A 20,628-nucleotide genomic window follows, 5' to 3' on the forward strand; every position below is an offset into this window, starting at 1 on the left:
ACATCTTATTTATTTACGGTGTCGCAAATGAAAACTCGCGGGATGCAGTAAGGGAGTATGCGCTTCGTTTTCCTAATAGACGGCAACCACATAGAAGTACATTTGCAGATGTGTTCAGACGCTGTGGGGAAACTGATTCCTTTCGAGGTTTGCGGATTAGAGAAGGTGGTTAAAATGGTCAATGCTGGAGACAAGAACCTGCGATTATGAGAGCTGTTACAGAAGATAGATCTAAAAGTACTCGCCGCATTGGTGTTGCATTAAGGATTTACCATTCCACTGTACATAGAGTTTGAAAATAATTTGCATCCGTTTCATTTGAAAAAAGTCCAGGATTTATGGATGGTGAGGTGAGGCTTCAATTCTGTAGGTGGTACTTGAATAAGTTGCAAGAGTGGGGAACAGATCAAATATTTTGGAGAGATGAAGCAACATTTACAAGAGCCGGAATAATCAATTTAAGAAATAACCATATATGGCATACAGAAAACCCTTATGCGACTATTGTTTTACATTTTCAGCATGCGATAAGGGTCAACGTATGGATAGGGTTAATGAGAGTCGCCTTTTCGGGCCTGTAATACTTTCTGATCGGCTCAATTTCAATGAGTTTTCAAATTTATTAAATAATTACCTTGTTGACTTTCTGGAAGAAATCCCCCAAAATTTAATTTTGGTCAATCAAGAAATATAAAATTTGAAAATTTAAAAATTTTTTGTGGTTTTCTTTCTTTTGCCCATGATATTGCTGTGCAAACAAATAGCTATCACAAAAGTAAGTATATCATCGGAAAGCATATTAAATGCAGTAGTTTTTGCTAAAAAAAATATCTCCCTATTTACCAAATTTTAGAAATTTGGTAAATTGAAATTCTAGTCTTGAAACAGAAAACATTTTTAATAGGTCGAATGGTAATTGAGTTAAAGAGGCTACTTTTTAAAATTGTTTGGTTGATACAGGGTGTCTCAAAAAGCGTTGTACATAATTTGATTTTTTTTAATGAATCCACTTATTATATTTTTTTGGAAATGGAAGTTTTATTTGACTATGTCTTTAACATAAAAACTATTCTGCTCTAAAATGCGCCAAAAAAAATTTTTTGGAATTTCGAAAGATAAAATTTACTTAACCAAGGACTCTATATAGATTTTTCAAAAAGATAAAAACCGTCGGTGGTAAACATTAAAATTAAAGTGATACATTAATTTTCGTGAATAATAATAATTTTTATATAAAATAGAAATTAAAAGGCTTTTTTAGGTTGTTTATTTGTAACTTTTTTGCTACAAATCTAACATTTAGGCACTAATTTATAAAATATGTACTTAACTTAATTTTAATGCATTTTCAAGTTTTCAGGTACAAGTAGTCTTTGTATAAGGGTGTAAAAAGACTACCAACATCTTTAAACAATTGATTTATGTTTTCATTTTTTTTCCGGTCAATCTTAAATATCTTAATAATTTTTTTTCTGCTGTATAATGGTACTCTCAGAGTTGCAATACGGTGTTCCGTCTGTTGGCTTACATTATCAGTTTTTTTTTTCTTACGAGCATCAAATTTGATTATTGAATAACACTCTGCTAATAAGCATTGGATCTGCGTTTTGCATATTTTTAAACTGACGACAAAACTGCATTCTGGCTGGCAAATCTGGTGGGATCAAACACTGAACCACTTTACACCACAAGTGGTATGGATAGAGGCCTTCTTTCTGAAGTACTTTACCAACATATGATTTGCTTACACCCGTAGCTGCCGCTATTCGTCTAGTACTTAACCCGGGATTTTCTGCTACGCGCACTAAAATTTCTTCTTCCTGTTCCTGGGAAATATTATTTGGGCTGCCCAAAACAGGCATTTTTGGCCGAAATGATCCAGTTTCTCCTAGTCGGCATAATTTATGGTTTGGTTGTTGTCTATCTGGAAATATTTCCTGATACCTGCGTCTTGCATGCCGTCCATTAAAATTTACTTGCGCGCAGTGGCGGCTCGTGACAGTTCAGGGAGGTAAAGCCAAACCTTGATCTAATTTTATCATGACCGAACGAGTGATCGAAATTATTACATTTTATTATCAAAATTATAACGCAATAAGTTTTCTATTTTTTTTTTGTAAATAAAAATATACATTTTAAAAATTTTGAAATTTAAGGAAATGAACTTACAAAAACTACGTGGAAATGTCAATACTTCAGGTCACAGGCAATATACAGTTTTCCATATTTACAGTAAGGTACACAAATAAGTAATTTTATTGTTTTTATAAATTATAATAACTCAAAAAAAATTTTCTATATTTAAATCGGGCAACGGCCGCCCTAACTCCTTTATTTCTACTTTTTGTTCCAATGATAAAGTGGAAAATGGATTTGCTTTTAAAAAACTAATTTTATTCATTGTTTTTAATATTCAATAAAAATAAAAAACACCAACAAAGCCGAAAACGCCAGCCAAATAAAATAAAAGATCTCTACAGAACCGCGAACGCCCGATGAATAATCAAAACAAACAATATCACGCACGTTTTGCTAGAAAAGATTCTATTGGTTTGGAGCCCGGCCCAAAATTATTTAATTTGCCTAGCTAGCCCTTTTTACCGAACCGGTTTTTCGTTCAGGCTCCTCCCATTTACCCCCATTTCAACGGGTACAACTGTCGCCCACGTGGGGTATCGGGTCATAATTAGTGTATTAGTACGAGCGTTAGTGTGTATATTTGCGATATTTTGTAATTTTCCGTTTTTTATTTTATTTTTGTTAAGTAGGTATTACACATTACCTTGTTTTGGAGTTTAACTCTGTGCTTTGTGACTTTGTTTTTTCTTTCATTTGTGTTGTGCTAAAAACTAAAAAAAACACTAAAATGCCAACTTTTTGTACGTATAGGGGTTGTTTTGCCAAAAGCGTCGCTGGAAAAAGTTTATTTTCTTTTCCTAGGGATATTAGAAGGTAAGCAATAACAATAATAAAAGAAAGTAGGTATAGAAAAGTTACATTATGTATTATTCATTATTATTATGGTTGTTTAAAAGCTTTGAAAAGTTCAGAATATTTCCTAATTAATTTGTCGTGCCATGCAAATAAATACAGAATAAACATTATTTAATTTAATAAACATATATGTATATACCTAAACCATATGTATCTATGTATGTGTACAGTCGGCAAATTTGAAAATGTCCCTCGCATCTGCTCTCGGACTTCGTTGCCTTACAATTTGGCAACATGGCTTTTGACTGAAAGGGGTAGCGTACGGCGGGCGCTAGGGTGTAGAGTATCGATCGAGTTTAGTCGTGTATAAATAGGCAGGGGTGAAGGAACTCAATTTTCAGTAGATGGGGTTTTTGCAATGGGACGTTTCGAATATTTTTGTGGCTGTGCAAGCTGATATTAAAAAAATCAATCAGTTTGTTTTTCTTCCTTATGTAAAGTTTTTAGGACAATGCGCTATAGTGTTTTATACGTTGGCTAAATGCGCTCTTCAAAATTCTGTTTGGTTCAAGTATTACTTTATATTACTCACCCAACATTTGAAAAATAAAATGCAACTTTAAAAATACCAATCCAAATTTTAAATTGTTTTTTACTTTTAAAGTGTGCGTTATTGTATAAAATAATATAATTTAAAAAAATACCTATTTGTTTTTTTTTTATTTTTAAATATATGGTGTGTATTTAAAAATAAGTAAATAAACAGATGTAATTCTATGATAAAATAATAGTTTTTTTAATTCTGGCAGCAACCAGTAAGTGTAAACCAAAATATAGGTAATCATAAAAAAAGGAAACATTATAATAATAGAAACTTTAGGTGCTACAGCAGAAACGATAGCTATATGTTGAGATTTTTCTCTTTCATCCTGTGTCTAGGAAATGAAAAACGCGAACTCAAACCTGTTTAAGGCATTAAAGGTTTCATAAAAAATAGCGCGCTATGGTTAGCACCGCCTCCTAGCATTAATAACGTAATACGAGCTCAGATACTACCAAAACTACTTATTTTGGAATACCCTGTCTAGCGCTGTAAAACTAAGTACTTGTACTAAGTACTACCATAATATGGGAAAAAAATTAAGATTTTTGTTTCTTTTTCCTCACATTTTATTTATAAGTATACCTATATAAAAATACAGGGTGTAGAACTCGTCAAAAGAAGTTGGTTGATATACCAAAAATTGTCTATACTCGTATAGTAAGTTGCATATTAAGAAAGCTAGTTTGCGTTATTGAAATTTTTTTTACTCATTATCAAGTTAAGTGGACATTGTTTTTACAAAAACTGTTCAAAATTGTCCCCACTTGTTCGATTAACCCAAAATGTTGTTCGGCAAATCCATATTTTAAATTGTTTATGTCTACATTTTGGTAAGAGGTAGAAAAAAATCTATGTGGTTCTCATGAGTAAAGCACACTTTTTTACTGAAGAGATGAATAAAGTAATAGTTCCGTTTGTAAATAAGGCACTTTCGTGATTTCATCTTGAATAAAAAACTATTTTTTATATTTTTTTATTGAAGCGAAGTTAACTTTAATTACTAAACTTTAATTCTAGTAGTCCCGTATCTTTTTTTATTTACTTTTTTTTAAACCTTATAAAACGTATAAGTAATGGATCAAAGGTCAGTTTCAAAGCGAAAATTTTATTTCCTATTTAATGACAAATTACAGTTCTTTAAGTATAACATCTTAATAACAATTAATAACATTCAACACTACTCCTAACAAGCTTTAGTAAGTATAATTACCATTTAAATCTACAATAAAAATACTTTTTTATTTAAACTTTTAAATAGCCTACGTATTGTGTTTTTTTCGAAACTTACACCTTTTTTTTTTAAATAATAATTATTTAATATCACAGGGTGCATTTGGTATTGGTATGGCTTTTTAATTAATATTTGGTATAAAAACCATTTGCGTCAATGCATTGTTGCAGCCTTTTCCCCCCGATAATGACAATGTTATTTTCCCGCTTTTTTCAGTTTCTTGGACATAATGGGAATCATATCTGGTACTTGTAGGTCTTCACACTAATTGATGGGACCTTATGTCCGAAGAAAACGTTTTTTCGGTAAATACCACATTTGACCAGTCTCGGTCAATATTTTCTTGAGCAAACCTAAGCCTTCGCTCTGCGTTGTCGACCGTTAATTTGGCCTTTTTGGCTGGTCGTCTACAATTTATTCCAGCTGAACGAAGAGTATTCCTAATTGTTTGCATACTAACATCCAAGTTCATGGTTTCTTTGACCACCCGGCTATTTGTGAAAGGGTTATTTCTTACTTGGGTAACAATAGCGTCTCTCATATTTTCGATCAATACAGGTTTCCTTCCAGGATGTTGTCTGGTTTCTACATGCCTTTCTGCTTCTTTACGTTGGATCCAGCGTCTAACTTGTTTGACCTGTTTAAAAGCAAATGCAGTAATTAGTATTAATTAATTAAATAGATATCTATTATACTATAGGGACAACAGTTTAGCAAAGGGGTGGCCTATATGTATAGGTATAGATAAAAAATAGCAGTAAATATTTTATTATTAAGAATAAGTTAATAAAGTAGGTACTAAAAAAGCAATAACAGCGTCTCTTAACAATAATATAATTTTATATTATTTGTTGGTGTTTTTTTAAAACATTCAGAGCGTTACCTCAAAATATATTTCTATGACAACTTTTTTTAATATATGGTGAAAAGCAAATAAAGCGAAAATATTGACAAAGTTTTCAAAGTGAAAATATTTCAGATTAAAATGTTTGCTATAATAATAAATACAATAATAATACAGATATAAAAATATACTAGATGGATACAAATAATGCGGTAAATAGGTAGTAGATTGGCTCACGGTGCGTTTTGGACTAAATATTATTTTAATAAACATTTTTTAATAGGGCCACTTCCCTTAACCCTCAACTGGTGCAGTAGTCAGATATTAAATTTAAATTTCAAAATATCGCCAATCTATACTACATTCGACTACCGTTTTTGAGAAACCTTTAAACCCATTAATACTTTTTTTAGGGTATGGTACTGCATTAAATTTATTTATTATCTAAAAAAAAACTATACCTTCGCTTTTTAAATATTTAGAAAAAACTTGAATGTTTTCAAGATATCGCGTTGCAACACTTTAAAAAACTCACCCTGTATAAGGGTTGCTTGGATTTAAAAAATACTACCTCAAAAAAACAATCAATCATATGTAAAATGATTTTACTTTAAAAATAAAACAAAAACATTTTTTATTTTGATAGATCCAATAACATGTATATTTTTCTTTGTTAAAAAATATAGGTAAGTTTTATAACTTTTTTACATATCTATCGATAAATTAAACTTAAGATATGTAATTTTCAGCTATTTTTCTAAATAAAAAATTTAATGAAAAAATTATAAATTACCCTCGAAATCACTCCTATTTGAATAGATTCCCGGGACGATGAGATAATAATTTTCGTTTTTGATCTATTAAATTTATTAGCTTATTTCGGGATATCAAAAAAAGTTGGTTCCGTATAAAAACAAACCTTTTTTTTAAATGAAAGTTAAAGAGAATTTTTGAAGATTTTTGACAAATTTCATAGTTTAGTTTAAATAGATTTTACCTAACAAAAAATTTAAACGAAATGCATACAAAAAAAAACTTACTGAAAGATCCGTAGCCATTGCTATTTCTCGTAAGGTGGCACCCATCTCATGCATAACAATAATTCTAGTACGAATTTCCATGATACTCTCCCTCTGTCCAGGCAATCTTGGCATTATGAAAAAATATTACATAAAACACTTTAAAAAATAAAAAAAAATTAAACACGTAAATAGACTCGAGGCACTTATAAACACAAAAGACATTACAATACTACTTACCATCAAATTAATTTATAATTACCACCTTATACATTTTACCTGCATCCCCGTGCCGCCAATTAATATGGAAAAACCCGCCTTAAAAATAGATCTTAAAATTTACAATGGTACCTTACACACAATGTTATAATGGGATCGATCGCATAAGCTGCCCCCGCATCAGCCCCCGTTACTTATTTTCGAAAAATGCCGCTATACTTTCTTCATTCATACAGTGTAGCCAAATTGTGCTTAAATTACGTGTAAATGGGTAAAGAGCCACGGAGCGAGGGACATTTTCAATTTTGTTGACTGTACATAACATTGTACATAGATAAAAATATTAAGGTTGATTTAGGTATACAGTATTTTTATGTGATAAAGAATAATGACTTTAATTTTCAATTATCTGTCTTTTTATGAACTGGTTTACCCGTGCAAGTGCATAATATAGTAGTAGTAAAACCCTTAAGAATCTTATATTTTGTTCCAGACTATCATAATGGACGGCGACTATAGAACGTATAATACCTTTATAAAATATGGACGTATGTGTGGTACCTACATATGTACCACAATAATACATACATATATCTTTTTATATATAAATATATAAAAGCCGATGATACCTACTCTTAAATGTGTTGTATTTAAAACATACGAGAAAACATACCTGCGTATAAACCTTCCAGCTAAAATTTAATTTAAAAATACCTACCTATGTACATTATGTATATGTATATTGGTAACATATTAACATCACACAAATAGCAGACTTTTTCTCAGCTAGTCTTACTAAAGGCAAATATTATTTACCATTATCATAAAACAACTAGCACAAAAATTCCATTCCAAAACAAATTAAAAGTATACTAACCTACACCTCTATCGTGTATCAAAACCGTCAAATAACAATTTTTATAAAAATAATAATTATTATAATTATTCTAAAAAGCAAGGACCAATATAAGCCTTAACAAAAAAAAAATCCTATTTGAAATGTAACTAAATTTTGTAGTTTGCTCTCGTATTATATGAATATAACCATTTTGATTTTAAAAATAAAAGCACTTCGGTGTATGCGTTTACTACAACTTTACGAGATATCTCAGTGTATTTGCGCTGGGTGCATCTGTCAGTTGGGCTTATAAAAAACTGGTTCACGGATATCAAAGGAGCCGACGCAAGCCTTCGCTTCTGTAAGATCGTTTATTCTGTGGCTTTACCACATTGTTTCAAGGACATTTGCTGTGATTATTCGATGTAACACGCATCGATACGGGGCCTGGCGCGACAACTACGTCTTCGATTTCGCATTAGCGAAATTTGCGGAATCTTGCACTGGCTGCGTTCCAGTATTTTAATTTTATAATTGGTATTAAATATTAATATACAGATATTTTTTTGGACTGAAGTAAAATTAAAAAAATAAATTATTTTTTTTATTTTCAACGTTTATTAGGTAGAGCCATGGCACTGTGGCTCTACCCCAAAAGCCGCCACTGCTTGCGCGTAAATACAAAGCATATCACGCATCTCCAAACTGGTAAACAATATATGCCTAGGCATTACCTAAAATGATTAAAGTTAAGAGAAAAAGTTTTTTACTCGTTTTAAAAGTTTTATATGATATTCAGAAAGTTTGACATAAATATAATACAAACCCTTGTCCAACACCAACTGCCAAAGATGCGATTTAAATAAAGTAGTAAATAAATGTTATTTTAAACATTTTTTTGAAAAATGGCGATTATGTCGATCCATTACTTTCGGGACACCCTGTATATACATTCATATATTTCTAATCAGATATCAAAAAAATGCTTTACCCTAGCTTAACCATCTTTGACAGTTGCCTAGATCTCATTTAATGCTGAATACTCATTTATTTAGGCAAGTAAAAAAATGCAATTGACGACGATACCCAGGGTGGCGTTTAATTTTATATTTCACAATTGTCGATCACCTTCTCACTTTCATTTAACCTGACTTTAATATTTCAAGTGGGAATCCCCATCGTGTGACCCCATTGTAAGCAAAATTAATCGGTTGACGTACCAGCGAATAGTGAGCTAAAATGTCTGGTAATAATAAATATATTATCGACGTCATACTTTGGTATGTCAAATGGCTATCCTATAGTGTGATAAATCATTTTAAAGGGCATACAATCTACTACCCAACGGTGTTTAAAAAATGTAAGTTTATATATATAAGGCTCACAACAGTAAGGGTGTAAAAAGGTGTTTAAAAAAGGAAACACTTAATCAGTTCACAGAATTTATTTTATTAAGTTCTCAAAATGTACTCCGTTACTTAGGAGGCAATAATAAAGTCTGTTTTGAAATTCCTTACGTTGGCAAACATTGGCAAGTTTTCGTCCGCTAATATTTCTACATGCACGAGTAATTCGATCCGTTAAATCGTTAATATTTTCAGGTGAAGTTTTATAAACTTTGCTTTTTAAATACCGCCAATGGAAAAAGTTTAGTGGTGTTAAATCTAGCGACCGTGCGGGTCATTCAACTGCACCACGCCTGCCAATATACATTCCTCGAAATTGCTCATTAAGCCACTCCCGAACTGTCAAAGCGTAGTGCGGGGGAAATACATATTATTTTGGTTTAGTATCCCAACACCAATTTCATCTACACAAAAATATTTGGATTCAATGAACTATTTATTACCAGACATTTATACTGGTAAATCGCTTCAAGTTGCATCATTTTCTTTTAGGGAACTAAGATAGAAAATTTCAATCAAAGTTGATAAAATGTCTTTTATTACCACATATTTGCTTACTATTGGCTTATATGTTAACCGATTTTGTTTTTTTTTCGGTTTGGTTAGATAGGAGATGTAGATTGTATGCTCTTTAAAATGATGTATCATACTTATGGTAGCCATTGGAACTACAAAAGCTTGAGGTCGATAAAATTTCTATCATTCCTAGACAATTTTGGTCACTATTGGTTGGTACGTCGACCGTTTTTTTTTGCACTGTTGACTAGACATTTTTGATGCTGCTGAAAATGCTGTGTCACACGATGAGGGTTTCAATTTGACATATCAAAGTGAGGTTAGCTTGAGATGAAGACGTGATTGACAGAACTTTGTCAAATATAAAATTAAACGTCCCCTTGAATATCTAGATTGACGTTTTTTTTGTAAGAAGTGAGCATTACATTTTTTAGAATATTCTGAAATTCTATTTTCCAGAGACCCGTGAGACAAATTAAAATTATCAATCTATGAACAGTAGCTGCTATATTATAGAAGCATCCCTTTTCATATAGTGCCTGAATATTGTAAGAATATTCTTCCTTTGTATATTTGAATTATGCCCATCAGTACAATATACTATTTTTCATTCTAATTCTATATATATATATATATATATATATATATATACATGAAGATGTGGTGACAACAATTTACAAAAACTAGTAAAATAATAATAATAATAATAATAATAGATATACATAGTAAATACGCACCAAAGAATATTCTTGTTGATGGAATTTTTAGAGCACTTAATAAAAGCTTAGTGCTATGAATATAGAAATAAAATGGAATTACGCATAACTATTATGTATACCAAAACCAGGCCAGTTTTAGCTAGTTCATAGTCTTATCTAGTATAAAATTGTGGGTCGTAAAGGAGAATCGGAAATTGTCAAAACGTAGTACATGAAGTAGTAGAGTTGGAACATTTTCGAGATTCCGAGAATATGCATAATTTATGTTTCTTCGTTTGTACCTTTTATTAGCATGTAAGTTCTTTCTCCAAGAATTTTTGTAATTGCGATTAAAACATATATAAAAAATTCTTTATTTTTTTATTTTTCCTGGTATATTCAAGTGAATAGGAGGACTGATGTAGAAAAAGAACCTTTGAACCAATGCTGTTTTTACTTGAGATTGTGAGATGTTTTATCTGGTATTATACTATTTTGTATTGTTTTTAAAGTAACTTTAATTATCTTGCCTTTAAGCTATTTTTTGTATAAAAAGCTGCCTTATGTCTAAAAGTTGTGTTTATGTAAATAAAGGATCCGTGGTGTATAGTTTTGGCTTTTTATAAATTATTTTTATTATCCATTGGATTGTTTTCAAGTTATTTTCGATAATTTCCAAAGTGCTACAACCTATACTCCTAAACTATATTAAGTTATATTATTAAGATTGGACTTTGAGCCAAATATATGGTCTTTAGGTACGATGATTCGAAAGAGTTATCTAATTCTTTAAACCTATGCATTAAACACCTTAATTCGTTGGTGGTATACTTCGTGTACTCATTCTACTTTAGATTTGAGTGCAATATTACACCTTAACGTTTAATTTTTTTGTAATCTAGAAGGAAGGCTGTGTAGCAGACGTATAAAATATTTTTTCTCAAAGTTAATAGTCAAGCGGTGATTATTGAACCATTTAAAGATTAGAGGTAGATCTTGTTCGACATTTTCTTTCAAAGCTGTCCAACTATTTGCTCTGTAACATATCGCGGAATCATCAGCGAAATATGTTAATTTACCACAGGATTTAACATGAAACAAATTGTTAACGTACAAAGCAAATAATATGGGGACTAGTACCGTTTCTTGTGGTACACCATAAGTAACTTCAGCTTCTGTCGTAATAATATCCTCAATTTGGACCCTTTGTGTACAATTTGAAAAATACGACTTAAATAAGTCGAAAGCAACTCCTCTCACACTGGCTCTTTCCAGTATTTTCAATACTTTGACATGGTTCACAGGTTCAAATGCCTTGGCCAAATCAACAAATACACATAAAGTTTGGGCACATGTAGTCAATATTATTGACTACATGTCGCCGACTACCTACTACCGACATATCACGTATACACGATGAATATCTGACGCGCTCGAATATTTCCATCTGACTGTTTTTTTTTTACGTTTTTGAAGATTTGTACATGCTCACCTCCCCACTAAAATGGCAAACTTAACATACACTCTTTTTCGTTTTAGAACCTAATCTTCTCAATCCAATAGATCTCCATGGCGCTTTAATAACTACAAATGTAGCATCCAAGGCTCTCAAGTTTCTACAAGTTTGTTTTCCATATTATGTCACCTGTTATTTATCCATACCGTTTTGTTGATAAAAAAAATTTCTTTTGAGTTTCCTTAATGGCACTTTTTTGACGAAAAATAGTTCGTAAACGTTCCTGCTCCTAACATTTGCAAAATTCCTGCCGTGGATATAAAAAGCTTCAGGTTTACCAGACTGGGGCATTTCTATTTTGTGTATGGGACATTCCCATTCCGATGCACACATTCGTTGCAATAGAGTCGTACCATATCGTGTAAGCAAACTACACAGTATTTTCTGGTTTTTCACTAGTAATACTTGTATTTTTTTCATTGTTTCCATTTGTTTTTGACAATTTGTGAATTAGGTAAGAGACATCTGTTGACATTTAACTTACCGCTTCCCAGCATAGCATTTTCCATTTGTCATATTAATGTATTGATAGTTATTATTATCGTTCCATTTCATTTACTTTTGAAACTGTTGTTTGAGCATGTCTTTCTTCTGTTTTGCAAAATAAGCAACAGTCGCGAAAGTTATTAACTGGTGCCTGGGCCTATCTTTCTTCAGTTTTGTAGGGCAGGTAGTAACGGGTTATTTGGAATAATTGTCACAACTAATTTCCGTTCGCGAAAAGGTTATATTTTTGTTCTGAACCAGAGAATCCCTTACTACGTTTTGCATTTCTAAGTTTTATTGTTGACTCCTAGTTTCTGTTCTGTCCCGTTTTTATTGTGATGAAAACTACTGTTTGGGCCTATCATTTTCATCAGCCTATCGGTTTTATGAGGGAAGTGATAACCGGATTGACGCGATGCTTGATTACCATTCAAATATTAACACAGCAGGGGTAAACGCTGGCTTATTTGATTTATCTTACTTTGCTTGTGGGTGCTGAGTTTATGGATTTGCTACTCGAATGTCACCCGCTTCCGTAACCGCATAATCATACTGCTTTTAGTTTTGATTTGAAAATAAAATGCTAGTGTTTGCGATATCTTTTTTGCCGATAAAAGTGCGTGTACTAGATCATGGAGAATGATAACTGGGGTCGTTAGGTTTTAAGGAGTAATTTTCTTATATTAAGGCATAAAAATATGTTGTAGAATTAAGTTGTCATAATAAATGTTGGACACTAGCTGATTTCTCCACTGTCTAAAACCTTACCCAAGAGGCTATAGGGGACTCTAAGCTCCTTTAATTACTTAGAGTGGCGCCCGAGGCATTTTTTGTCGATTTTCCTTTTATTTCTGTAGATGATCGAACAGCAAAGATTGAGGAATCGACAGATATCATGGATCACCAAACTTATAGGGGTCTATTTGTGTTATACTTAATTTTTATTGATCCTGATTTTAATGTAAGTTTTATTGATCATATTGTTCGTGGGCGAGAACTAAGAATACATTTAATACAATTAACTTTTACAGTCTGAGCTCCTTTTGATGCCAAATCCAACCAAAAATCTAAGTCAGCACGATCATACAATCACAAATTTTATGTTGTACTTCTAAATTTCATATCGACAGGACATTTTTTAAATTCATTATTAGTTTATCATTCATACATTAGTTAAATGATAAGTCCATTCCCTAAATAAAACCATCAAGATTTTTTCATAAAGAGGAATTCCAAACTTCTTTAAAATATTACATACAAATTTTATTTTTCGTAGGTACAGGGGCAGAATCCTAAAAGTGATAAACCCAGAAAAAATATCCGTGTTCATGATAGATTTTGGAAGCGACCATGACCTCCCGAGGGACGTGTTATTCAGAGAAGTACTCTACACCGATATAGGAGCGTTCGCAACCAGAGTTAAACTGGATAAAGTTAGTTCTGGTAAAGTTAGTCTTTTCTTGCAATCAATTTATTTTTTTTAGGTATATCCAAAATCAGGAGCCTGGCTCACATCTGACTATGATATCTTCCACGATCTGATCACCGATTGGTGTAAAGTGATCGTTAAGGGGCCGTTAGACGTGGAAATGCCCCTGGTAGAAGTTTACAATGATCAGGGAGTGTTTATTAACCAGAAACTGGTTGAAATTTGTCCTAATTTATCCAGGTAATTGAATATATATAAGAAAACTATGTGAATATAATTTTGGTTGCATTGCTTTTATTTAACTTAATCTATTTATAGGTGCTGCAGTTTTCCCAATGTTGAAAGAGGAGAGGAACAAGATTTTGTTATTGAAGATGTAACTGAGATTTCATCTGCAGATGAGGTAATAAAAGTAAGCTACTGGGTATTCATTTCTAAATAAGTAAAATTTGAGCTATAATTATTGAGAATTTATAGTAAAATAAGTTTTCTCCCAGTGCTTTCTCTCACTGCTTTCTAAAATTTATTTATTACTATTTGCAGTCTTTATTAGTGGAAAGTTTTATTGAGCAGCTGAACATACATGAACAACTCTCTATACAAGGCTCTGCCAATTTGACCTTCAAACCGAGGCCTTTACCGAAAGAAATTCTTGATGGAAAACCGGTAAGTTTTAAATACCTCATTTTCTATTATAAAAAAACATTAAGTTTTACAAACCTGTAACTTAGTTATCATCAAATTTAAAATAAAGCAAGTATATTATGTTTCAAAGCAAGTATCTTATTATTTCGACTAAAAAATAAATACAGTTATAATTAGATGAATTGGCTTAAAACAAAATTCGTAGCGGTCGACAACATATTTTAGGAAGCTTTTGATCAGAACTAGTCAGGTCAACTTGTTAGAAAATATTTAATATTGTTTTATATACTTAAAGGCCAAAGACACTTTTGATACAATAGATCTATCCGACTCTACTAAATTTATCAATTTGAATACAGATTGATAAATTTATTTTGATTATTAGATTGCAGTATTTGCTTAGTATATTGAAGGTTTTGCCGGAACGCACCATATACAACTTTTTTAATATTTTATTTTATATTCAAGGTTTCATTAAACATTGCAGAGCTTATATATTTCTTAAAAGCGTATCCACTATCATAAACAGAGAATCCCATCTTGTTTTTGAAGGAAATTACTTTATATTTGAGGCCTGTGCTTCTGAGTGCAGCATAAGTATGTGGTGCAATTTAAACTATTTACAATTTTTCTTTAATTCTTTACCTATTTTTTCAAATAACTTTTATGTCATAATATCCTTTAGTAGCAAATTCAGAGTATGAACTGCACAACCCTAGACAAGATGGATGAGGATATGTTGCATTTATAATATACCAAACAGCTTTTATCTCGGTCGCATTGTAAGTTACAATTAAAACAACAGTTGAGCCTTATTTTTTGAATAGGTCTTAAACTTGGATAAGTTTATTACTTATATACATTCCCGTTTCTTTTGCTGTACGACGAAGTTTTGTAAAATGAAGGTACGTGCGTGCATATAACAATATTGTTCAACCCATCTCCGATTATATTTGCCCAACCCTTTAATGTCTATATAGGGTGTTACAAAGATCGGTGCAAATATTTTAAGAGCGTATTATTGGAGTCAAGATAAGACTTTTTCCTATAAACATGTGTCCTAAAATACCCCCTTAGCGCGCGCAAATTGCTTGAAGAAAATCGATTATTTGGAATAATCGATTTTCGCATCGAATGTAGTCAAATCTCGTTTTTTTTTTGGATGCTCTTTTTATTTTCCGTTCCAAAAATGGTATAAACCTAATTTTAGAAATGGATTCATAGGGACTTACCTAAGCAGTCACGACTCATTTTTTTCTAATTTGATAGTTTAATCGGGTTTAATAACGCTTCTCTTTCAGCAATTTTCTTGAAAACGATTAAATTGTGTTGCAAGAAACAAAAATTCCTAATTTTTTTATGGCTGGCTAACTAGATAGAGTTGCCAGATTCTTATCGGAAACATAGGATAGGGGCCATGAGAAGGCTAAGCTTTCCCGAATTCTCTAAAGTTAAATTTACAACATTTTTGGGACGGAAAATAAAAATAGCATCCAAAAAACGAGGACTTGAAAATTTTCAAGAAATTTGACGCATAACTGTAGTCACGGTTCCAAAAAATCGATTTTCTTTCAGCAGTTTGCGCGGGCTGTAGCTCTGTTGGAGAGCATTTTAGGACACATGTTAATAGGAAAAAAAGTATTATTTTGACTTAATATAATATAAATGCAAATATTTTGGCTAAAATATATCCACAGAATTTTGTAACACCTTGTATGTAAAATGTAAACATATGTACAGTGTTTGAGCATCAAGCCTAAACTACAGCACAATAACAATACAGAACAGCTGATCCTGCTCACTCCACCTGATAACTACGCAACTAAATAAAATTTGTAAAATGGAATATCTGCTACCTCCTACCTAGCCTACTAAGTAGGCTAGTTATTGATAAACTCTCGGATTGAGAAATCTGTTCTTCTTCGGTTTATCTGTATACGTTCATATTATCAAATCATTTAAAATACCTGTTCTCAATATTCATTTAAAAAAAAAGGAGCACTAGAAGCATGAAGAGCCCTAGCAAAAGCCTCATGAATTATAGAAGACTCTGGTACAACTATCTTATCGAAAAACCCAGTTAATGTCTATTAGCAGCTAGCCTTCTAGCGTTTTACTGAGTGTAATAGAGATTCGGAAGATGCTGATATCTTCTAATGCTTCTAGCAGGACATCTTTGTTACTTTATTTTTCTTCTGGGGTCGAAGACTTTACATTCGATTGTATTGCATTGCCATATTTTTGTCTAATTTTCAACGGTTACTTTGAACACTGGTTTAATATATCATTCATCCTGCTAGTTGCATTTAAAAAGACGTATTTCAAACAGCAAAACTTACACGCAGCCTTGGATTTTTGATCTATTTTTTCAATATCAAGTAATTGGCAAATACCTAAAAGTGGTTATTGTTTACCATATTGTTCTGCAACAAGGAAAATAAAAATAAATAAATATAAGATATAGTTCGCTGCATTTCATCAACCTATCAAAATCCTTTAATTTAATGAGTATATAGAGTTTTTCACTTAAAACTCTGCAGGCCAATAACTCCAAAACAAAAATAAATATTTAGTTTCTGTAAAAACTGATCGATATAGTCAAAAACTGGAGCCAAGGAGATATTTTTAGAAGTTTAAAAAATTCTACGCCTGCAAAAAAGCAAACAGCAAAACTTACACGCAGCCTTGGATTTTTGATCTATTTTTTCAATATCAAGTAATTGGCAAATACCTAAAAGTGGTTATTGTTTACCATATTGTTCTGCAACAAGGAAAATAAAAATAAATAAATATAAGATATAGTTCGCTGCATTTCATCAACCTATCAAAATCCTTTAATTTAATGAGTATATAGAGTTTTTCACTTAAAACTCTGCAGGCCAATAACTCCAAAACAAAAATAAATATTTAGTTTCTGTAAAAACTGATCGATATAGTCAAAAACTGGAGCCAAGGAGATATTTTTAGAAGTTTAAAAAATTCTACGCCTGCAAACAGGTGGGCGTCGCGACGCGTCGAAAAATTAGTCGATTGCAAAGACTTTGAGAATACCCGCATACATATTATTTAAAAACTTGTTTATTATTTACTTTACTCGGTTCGAAGTTATACCAATTTATTACCAGCCGTTGAAGAATATTAACTCAAAAATTTCTTGGTTTCTTGTTTTTGTACTGGTTTTTAATTTGCTCCTGAAATTAGAGATAATTTTTGATCGCATATTGATTGTTTAGGCACTTGACGTTATTTTCTATATCTTGTAAGTATTTTCAGGAATTTCAAATGATTCTTATTCGGCTGTAGTTTTTCACGGGTCTTCCAAGGAATTGGTCATTTATATAAGCTGTTGAAAATAATTTGTCTGTAATGACTTTTAGATATTTGATTATTTAAAAGAAAATTATTAAAGTTAATTACCTCATTACCTATATCTTGGAGGCATTGCTACTAATTCTTGCCATGAAAAACATGGGCTCTCAGAATCATTTTTAAAAAAAACTGTTGGTTAACACTTAAACCAACTGTTGTTAAACAACTATATTTGTATTGTATGCATAAATATATAAATAAGACTTATAAGAAATATATGTAGATATATGCCTCTTTTGCTTCCTCTGAACGTGGTAGGAGAACCAGGACGCGAATTATCATTGATATCTTCTCGACCTTGTTCAGATTGCTTGTACCAATTGTAAAATTTTTCACTTAAAGTAGATTTTCCACACACCTAATTTTACTTTTTACCAAAATTGATTTTTTGCATTTTTTTTGTTTCATTCACTAAATTACGAAAACTTTAGACAACACTAACATGTGACATGCCTGATATTGTCAACATATTTTAGAGGCATGTGTACCAACATATTAAAAAATGATTGCAACTAACTCGAATGTAGTAGCCAGACTAATTTTAAAATTTGCTTTATTTATTGAATACACCTCGTATCAAAAAATAAACCTAGTTATTAGCAACCCACCAAGTTATATGTATGGCCAATATCAAAGATATATGCTATCAAAAAATATTAAAATTAAAAGTTTCAATTAAATATAAAGCAGAATTACGGTTTGGAAGGAATTAGGTTTAAAAAGATAGATTTCTGTTATAATTACTATATTCGATAAATAATACTAATAATTAAATATTAATTTAATGTAATTTAATATTATTTTAATTCTGATTACAACAAATTATTGTATAAAATTGATATTAAAAATAATTACTTTCTAGCTTTTGATGGATGTTGGAGGAGTAATGCACATCGACAGAATCACCCTTTGCTTGCCTGGAAGCGATCAGAGTGAGGATGTCTACAATTTAAGTTCTGATATTCAGGACGTTGTTTCTAGACTTCCTACTTTAACAGGTAAATAATTAGATTATTTTTTTTATAAATTTAATTCAATTCACTACTAAAAATGATGGTGGAATTTCCTTATATAGTCGCGCCCAGACAGTATTTTGGTAACCTGTCAAACAATATAAATAGCAGCTTGCCGCATTGTTGTGACAGGTGGATTGAATTTTGACAGGTTTCCGAAATAAATTATGATTAGCGACGATTATACACTCTTGTCTAGCTAAAATATCCAATAGTAATTAAACGGAAATGCTATGCTCCAAATTAGAAGATTTGTTAGTGAATTTGTTTAGGAAAAAAGTGAAATTTCTAATACAGTGTGGTAATTGAAATGATTTTTTTTTAAGTCTTTGAATTGAACTCTTTGAACTTATGTTTTTAGTTTGTAATAATATTCATATAATTTGCCAAATAAAAACAATGCTGATATTTCATATACCGCTATACAAAAAAATCGCTCGAATCCGTTAAGTTTTATCCAACCTCAAAATTGAAATGGGACTACGGGTCAAGTGATATCTTATTTTAAAGTTAATTGAATTCTTCGTTCAATGCACCTTTTTTAAGTATTATGTAGCGATTTTTAAGACAATAGGAAAAAAAATTTAAGAAACGATTTCTTTGTATTAAACGATTTATTGCTTCTTGAAAAAATTTGGAAAGCTTCATTTTCAACTTAGTCACTAACCTCACGCAGGGGTGAACTTCATCTCTTAAATGAAAACGGGGATAAACTTCATGTGATACGTCAATTTAATGATCATCAATTCTCTTTTTAATAAATCCAACATCACCCTTAAATGTAAAAATGAATGTTTTCCAAATTTATCGGTTAATGTAAGCTCTAACTTTATCATTTGAAGAAAAAAATAATAGATTTTTGTGCTGTGAAATGCTATTTGTGTTTACAAATTTTCTGTTTTTTTTTCTTCCTTAGAAATCCCGAGTATGTACATTTAGTTTATTCATTTCAATTGTTTTTCATTCAAATTCTCAAAGTGTTTGTGACTAAATATTATTTATTTCTAGAATGAATATCAACTGCCGAAAGAGTATCGCGGGTTGATGAACTATATGATGAAAATGATAGATATGCTAATGTTGCAGCTCAGATATTTAATCAAATGAGTCCAGATAAATATGTTTACCGAAAATACAATTAACTTGGTGGAAAAGTTTAGGGAGACAGGATCAGTTGCAAACTGAAAACTAATCGCTCCAAATCGATGGATAGTTGGAAATGAACCTATGGAAATTATTGTTTTGGACTACGTCAATTAAGCACCAGACGAGATAATGTCCGAACAAATAATAAATAATTGAAATTTAGTATTTAACATTTGTCTTTCCGAGGAGTGTTCATTTTTTCTAAAAGGGACTATTAATTGTGATAATGATTGATACTAGTCTACCAGATCGGCAAATTCACGGACATGGTGAGAAAGGTAGAGGGTGCTCTGGGAAACGGACCAAAATAGAAAAGGCGTATTCCTAGAGATTGAACGTACAATTCTCTCTTTGACAATACTCCTTTTGCAGTGATCTGGCAAGCACTCGGATGTCGTGGATCAAAACCATATTTGGTGAGGAAGACAGAGACCATGCTTTCGCAGAGTTGTGTATTTGCTCAACTTAACAGCGAGGTTCTCAAAATATTAGCGGATGCTTATAGGAAGGAGTATTGTCCCCAACCCTGTGGTGTCTAGTAGTCGACAGCCTAATCAACTATTTAAATAGGGCTATGTACTCGGGTCTACGCTAATGCGCGGGGAAGGACGTCGCCACTATACAGGGTTCAATGATGCCGGTCCTACGTAGAGTGGACAAATGGTGCCTCTAAGAATCAACTCAAAACCAGCAGAATTCCTACTATTCACAGGGA

The 20,628-nt window shown here is 31.6% G+C and overlaps 1 protein-coding gene across 2 annotated transcripts in view; it reads left to right on the plus strand.

Annotated features, from left to right (window-relative positions):
* The window catches only part of LOC126734498 (uncharacterized), a 159,244-nt gene that overhangs the window by 110,594 nt on the left and 28,022 nt on the right, over positions 1-20,628 (plus strand). Inside the window, exons 27-31 of one of the 2 annotated variants that reach the window (XM_050438153.1) lie at positions 13,588-13,744; positions 13,796-13,980; positions 14,059-14,152; positions 14,284-14,406; positions 18,617-18,752. In XM_050438153.1, coding sequence (XP_050294110.1) covers positions 13,588-13,744; positions 13,796-13,980; positions 14,059-14,152; positions 14,284-14,406; positions 18,617-18,752 — 695 coding nt within the window. The remainder of the gene's footprint in view (positions 1-13,587; positions 13,745-13,795; positions 13,981-14,058; positions 14,153-14,283; positions 14,407-18,616; positions 18,753-20,628) is intronic. The other variant, XM_050438155.1, reaches the window with a different exon arrangement.

This window comes from Anthonomus grandis, chromosome 3, assembly GCF_022605725.1.
Source record: "Anthonomus grandis grandis chromosome 3, icAntGran1.3, whole genome shotgun sequence".
Classification (NCBI taxonomy): domain Eukaryota; kingdom Metazoa; phylum Arthropoda; class Insecta; order Coleoptera; family Curculionidae; genus Anthonomus; species Anthonomus grandis.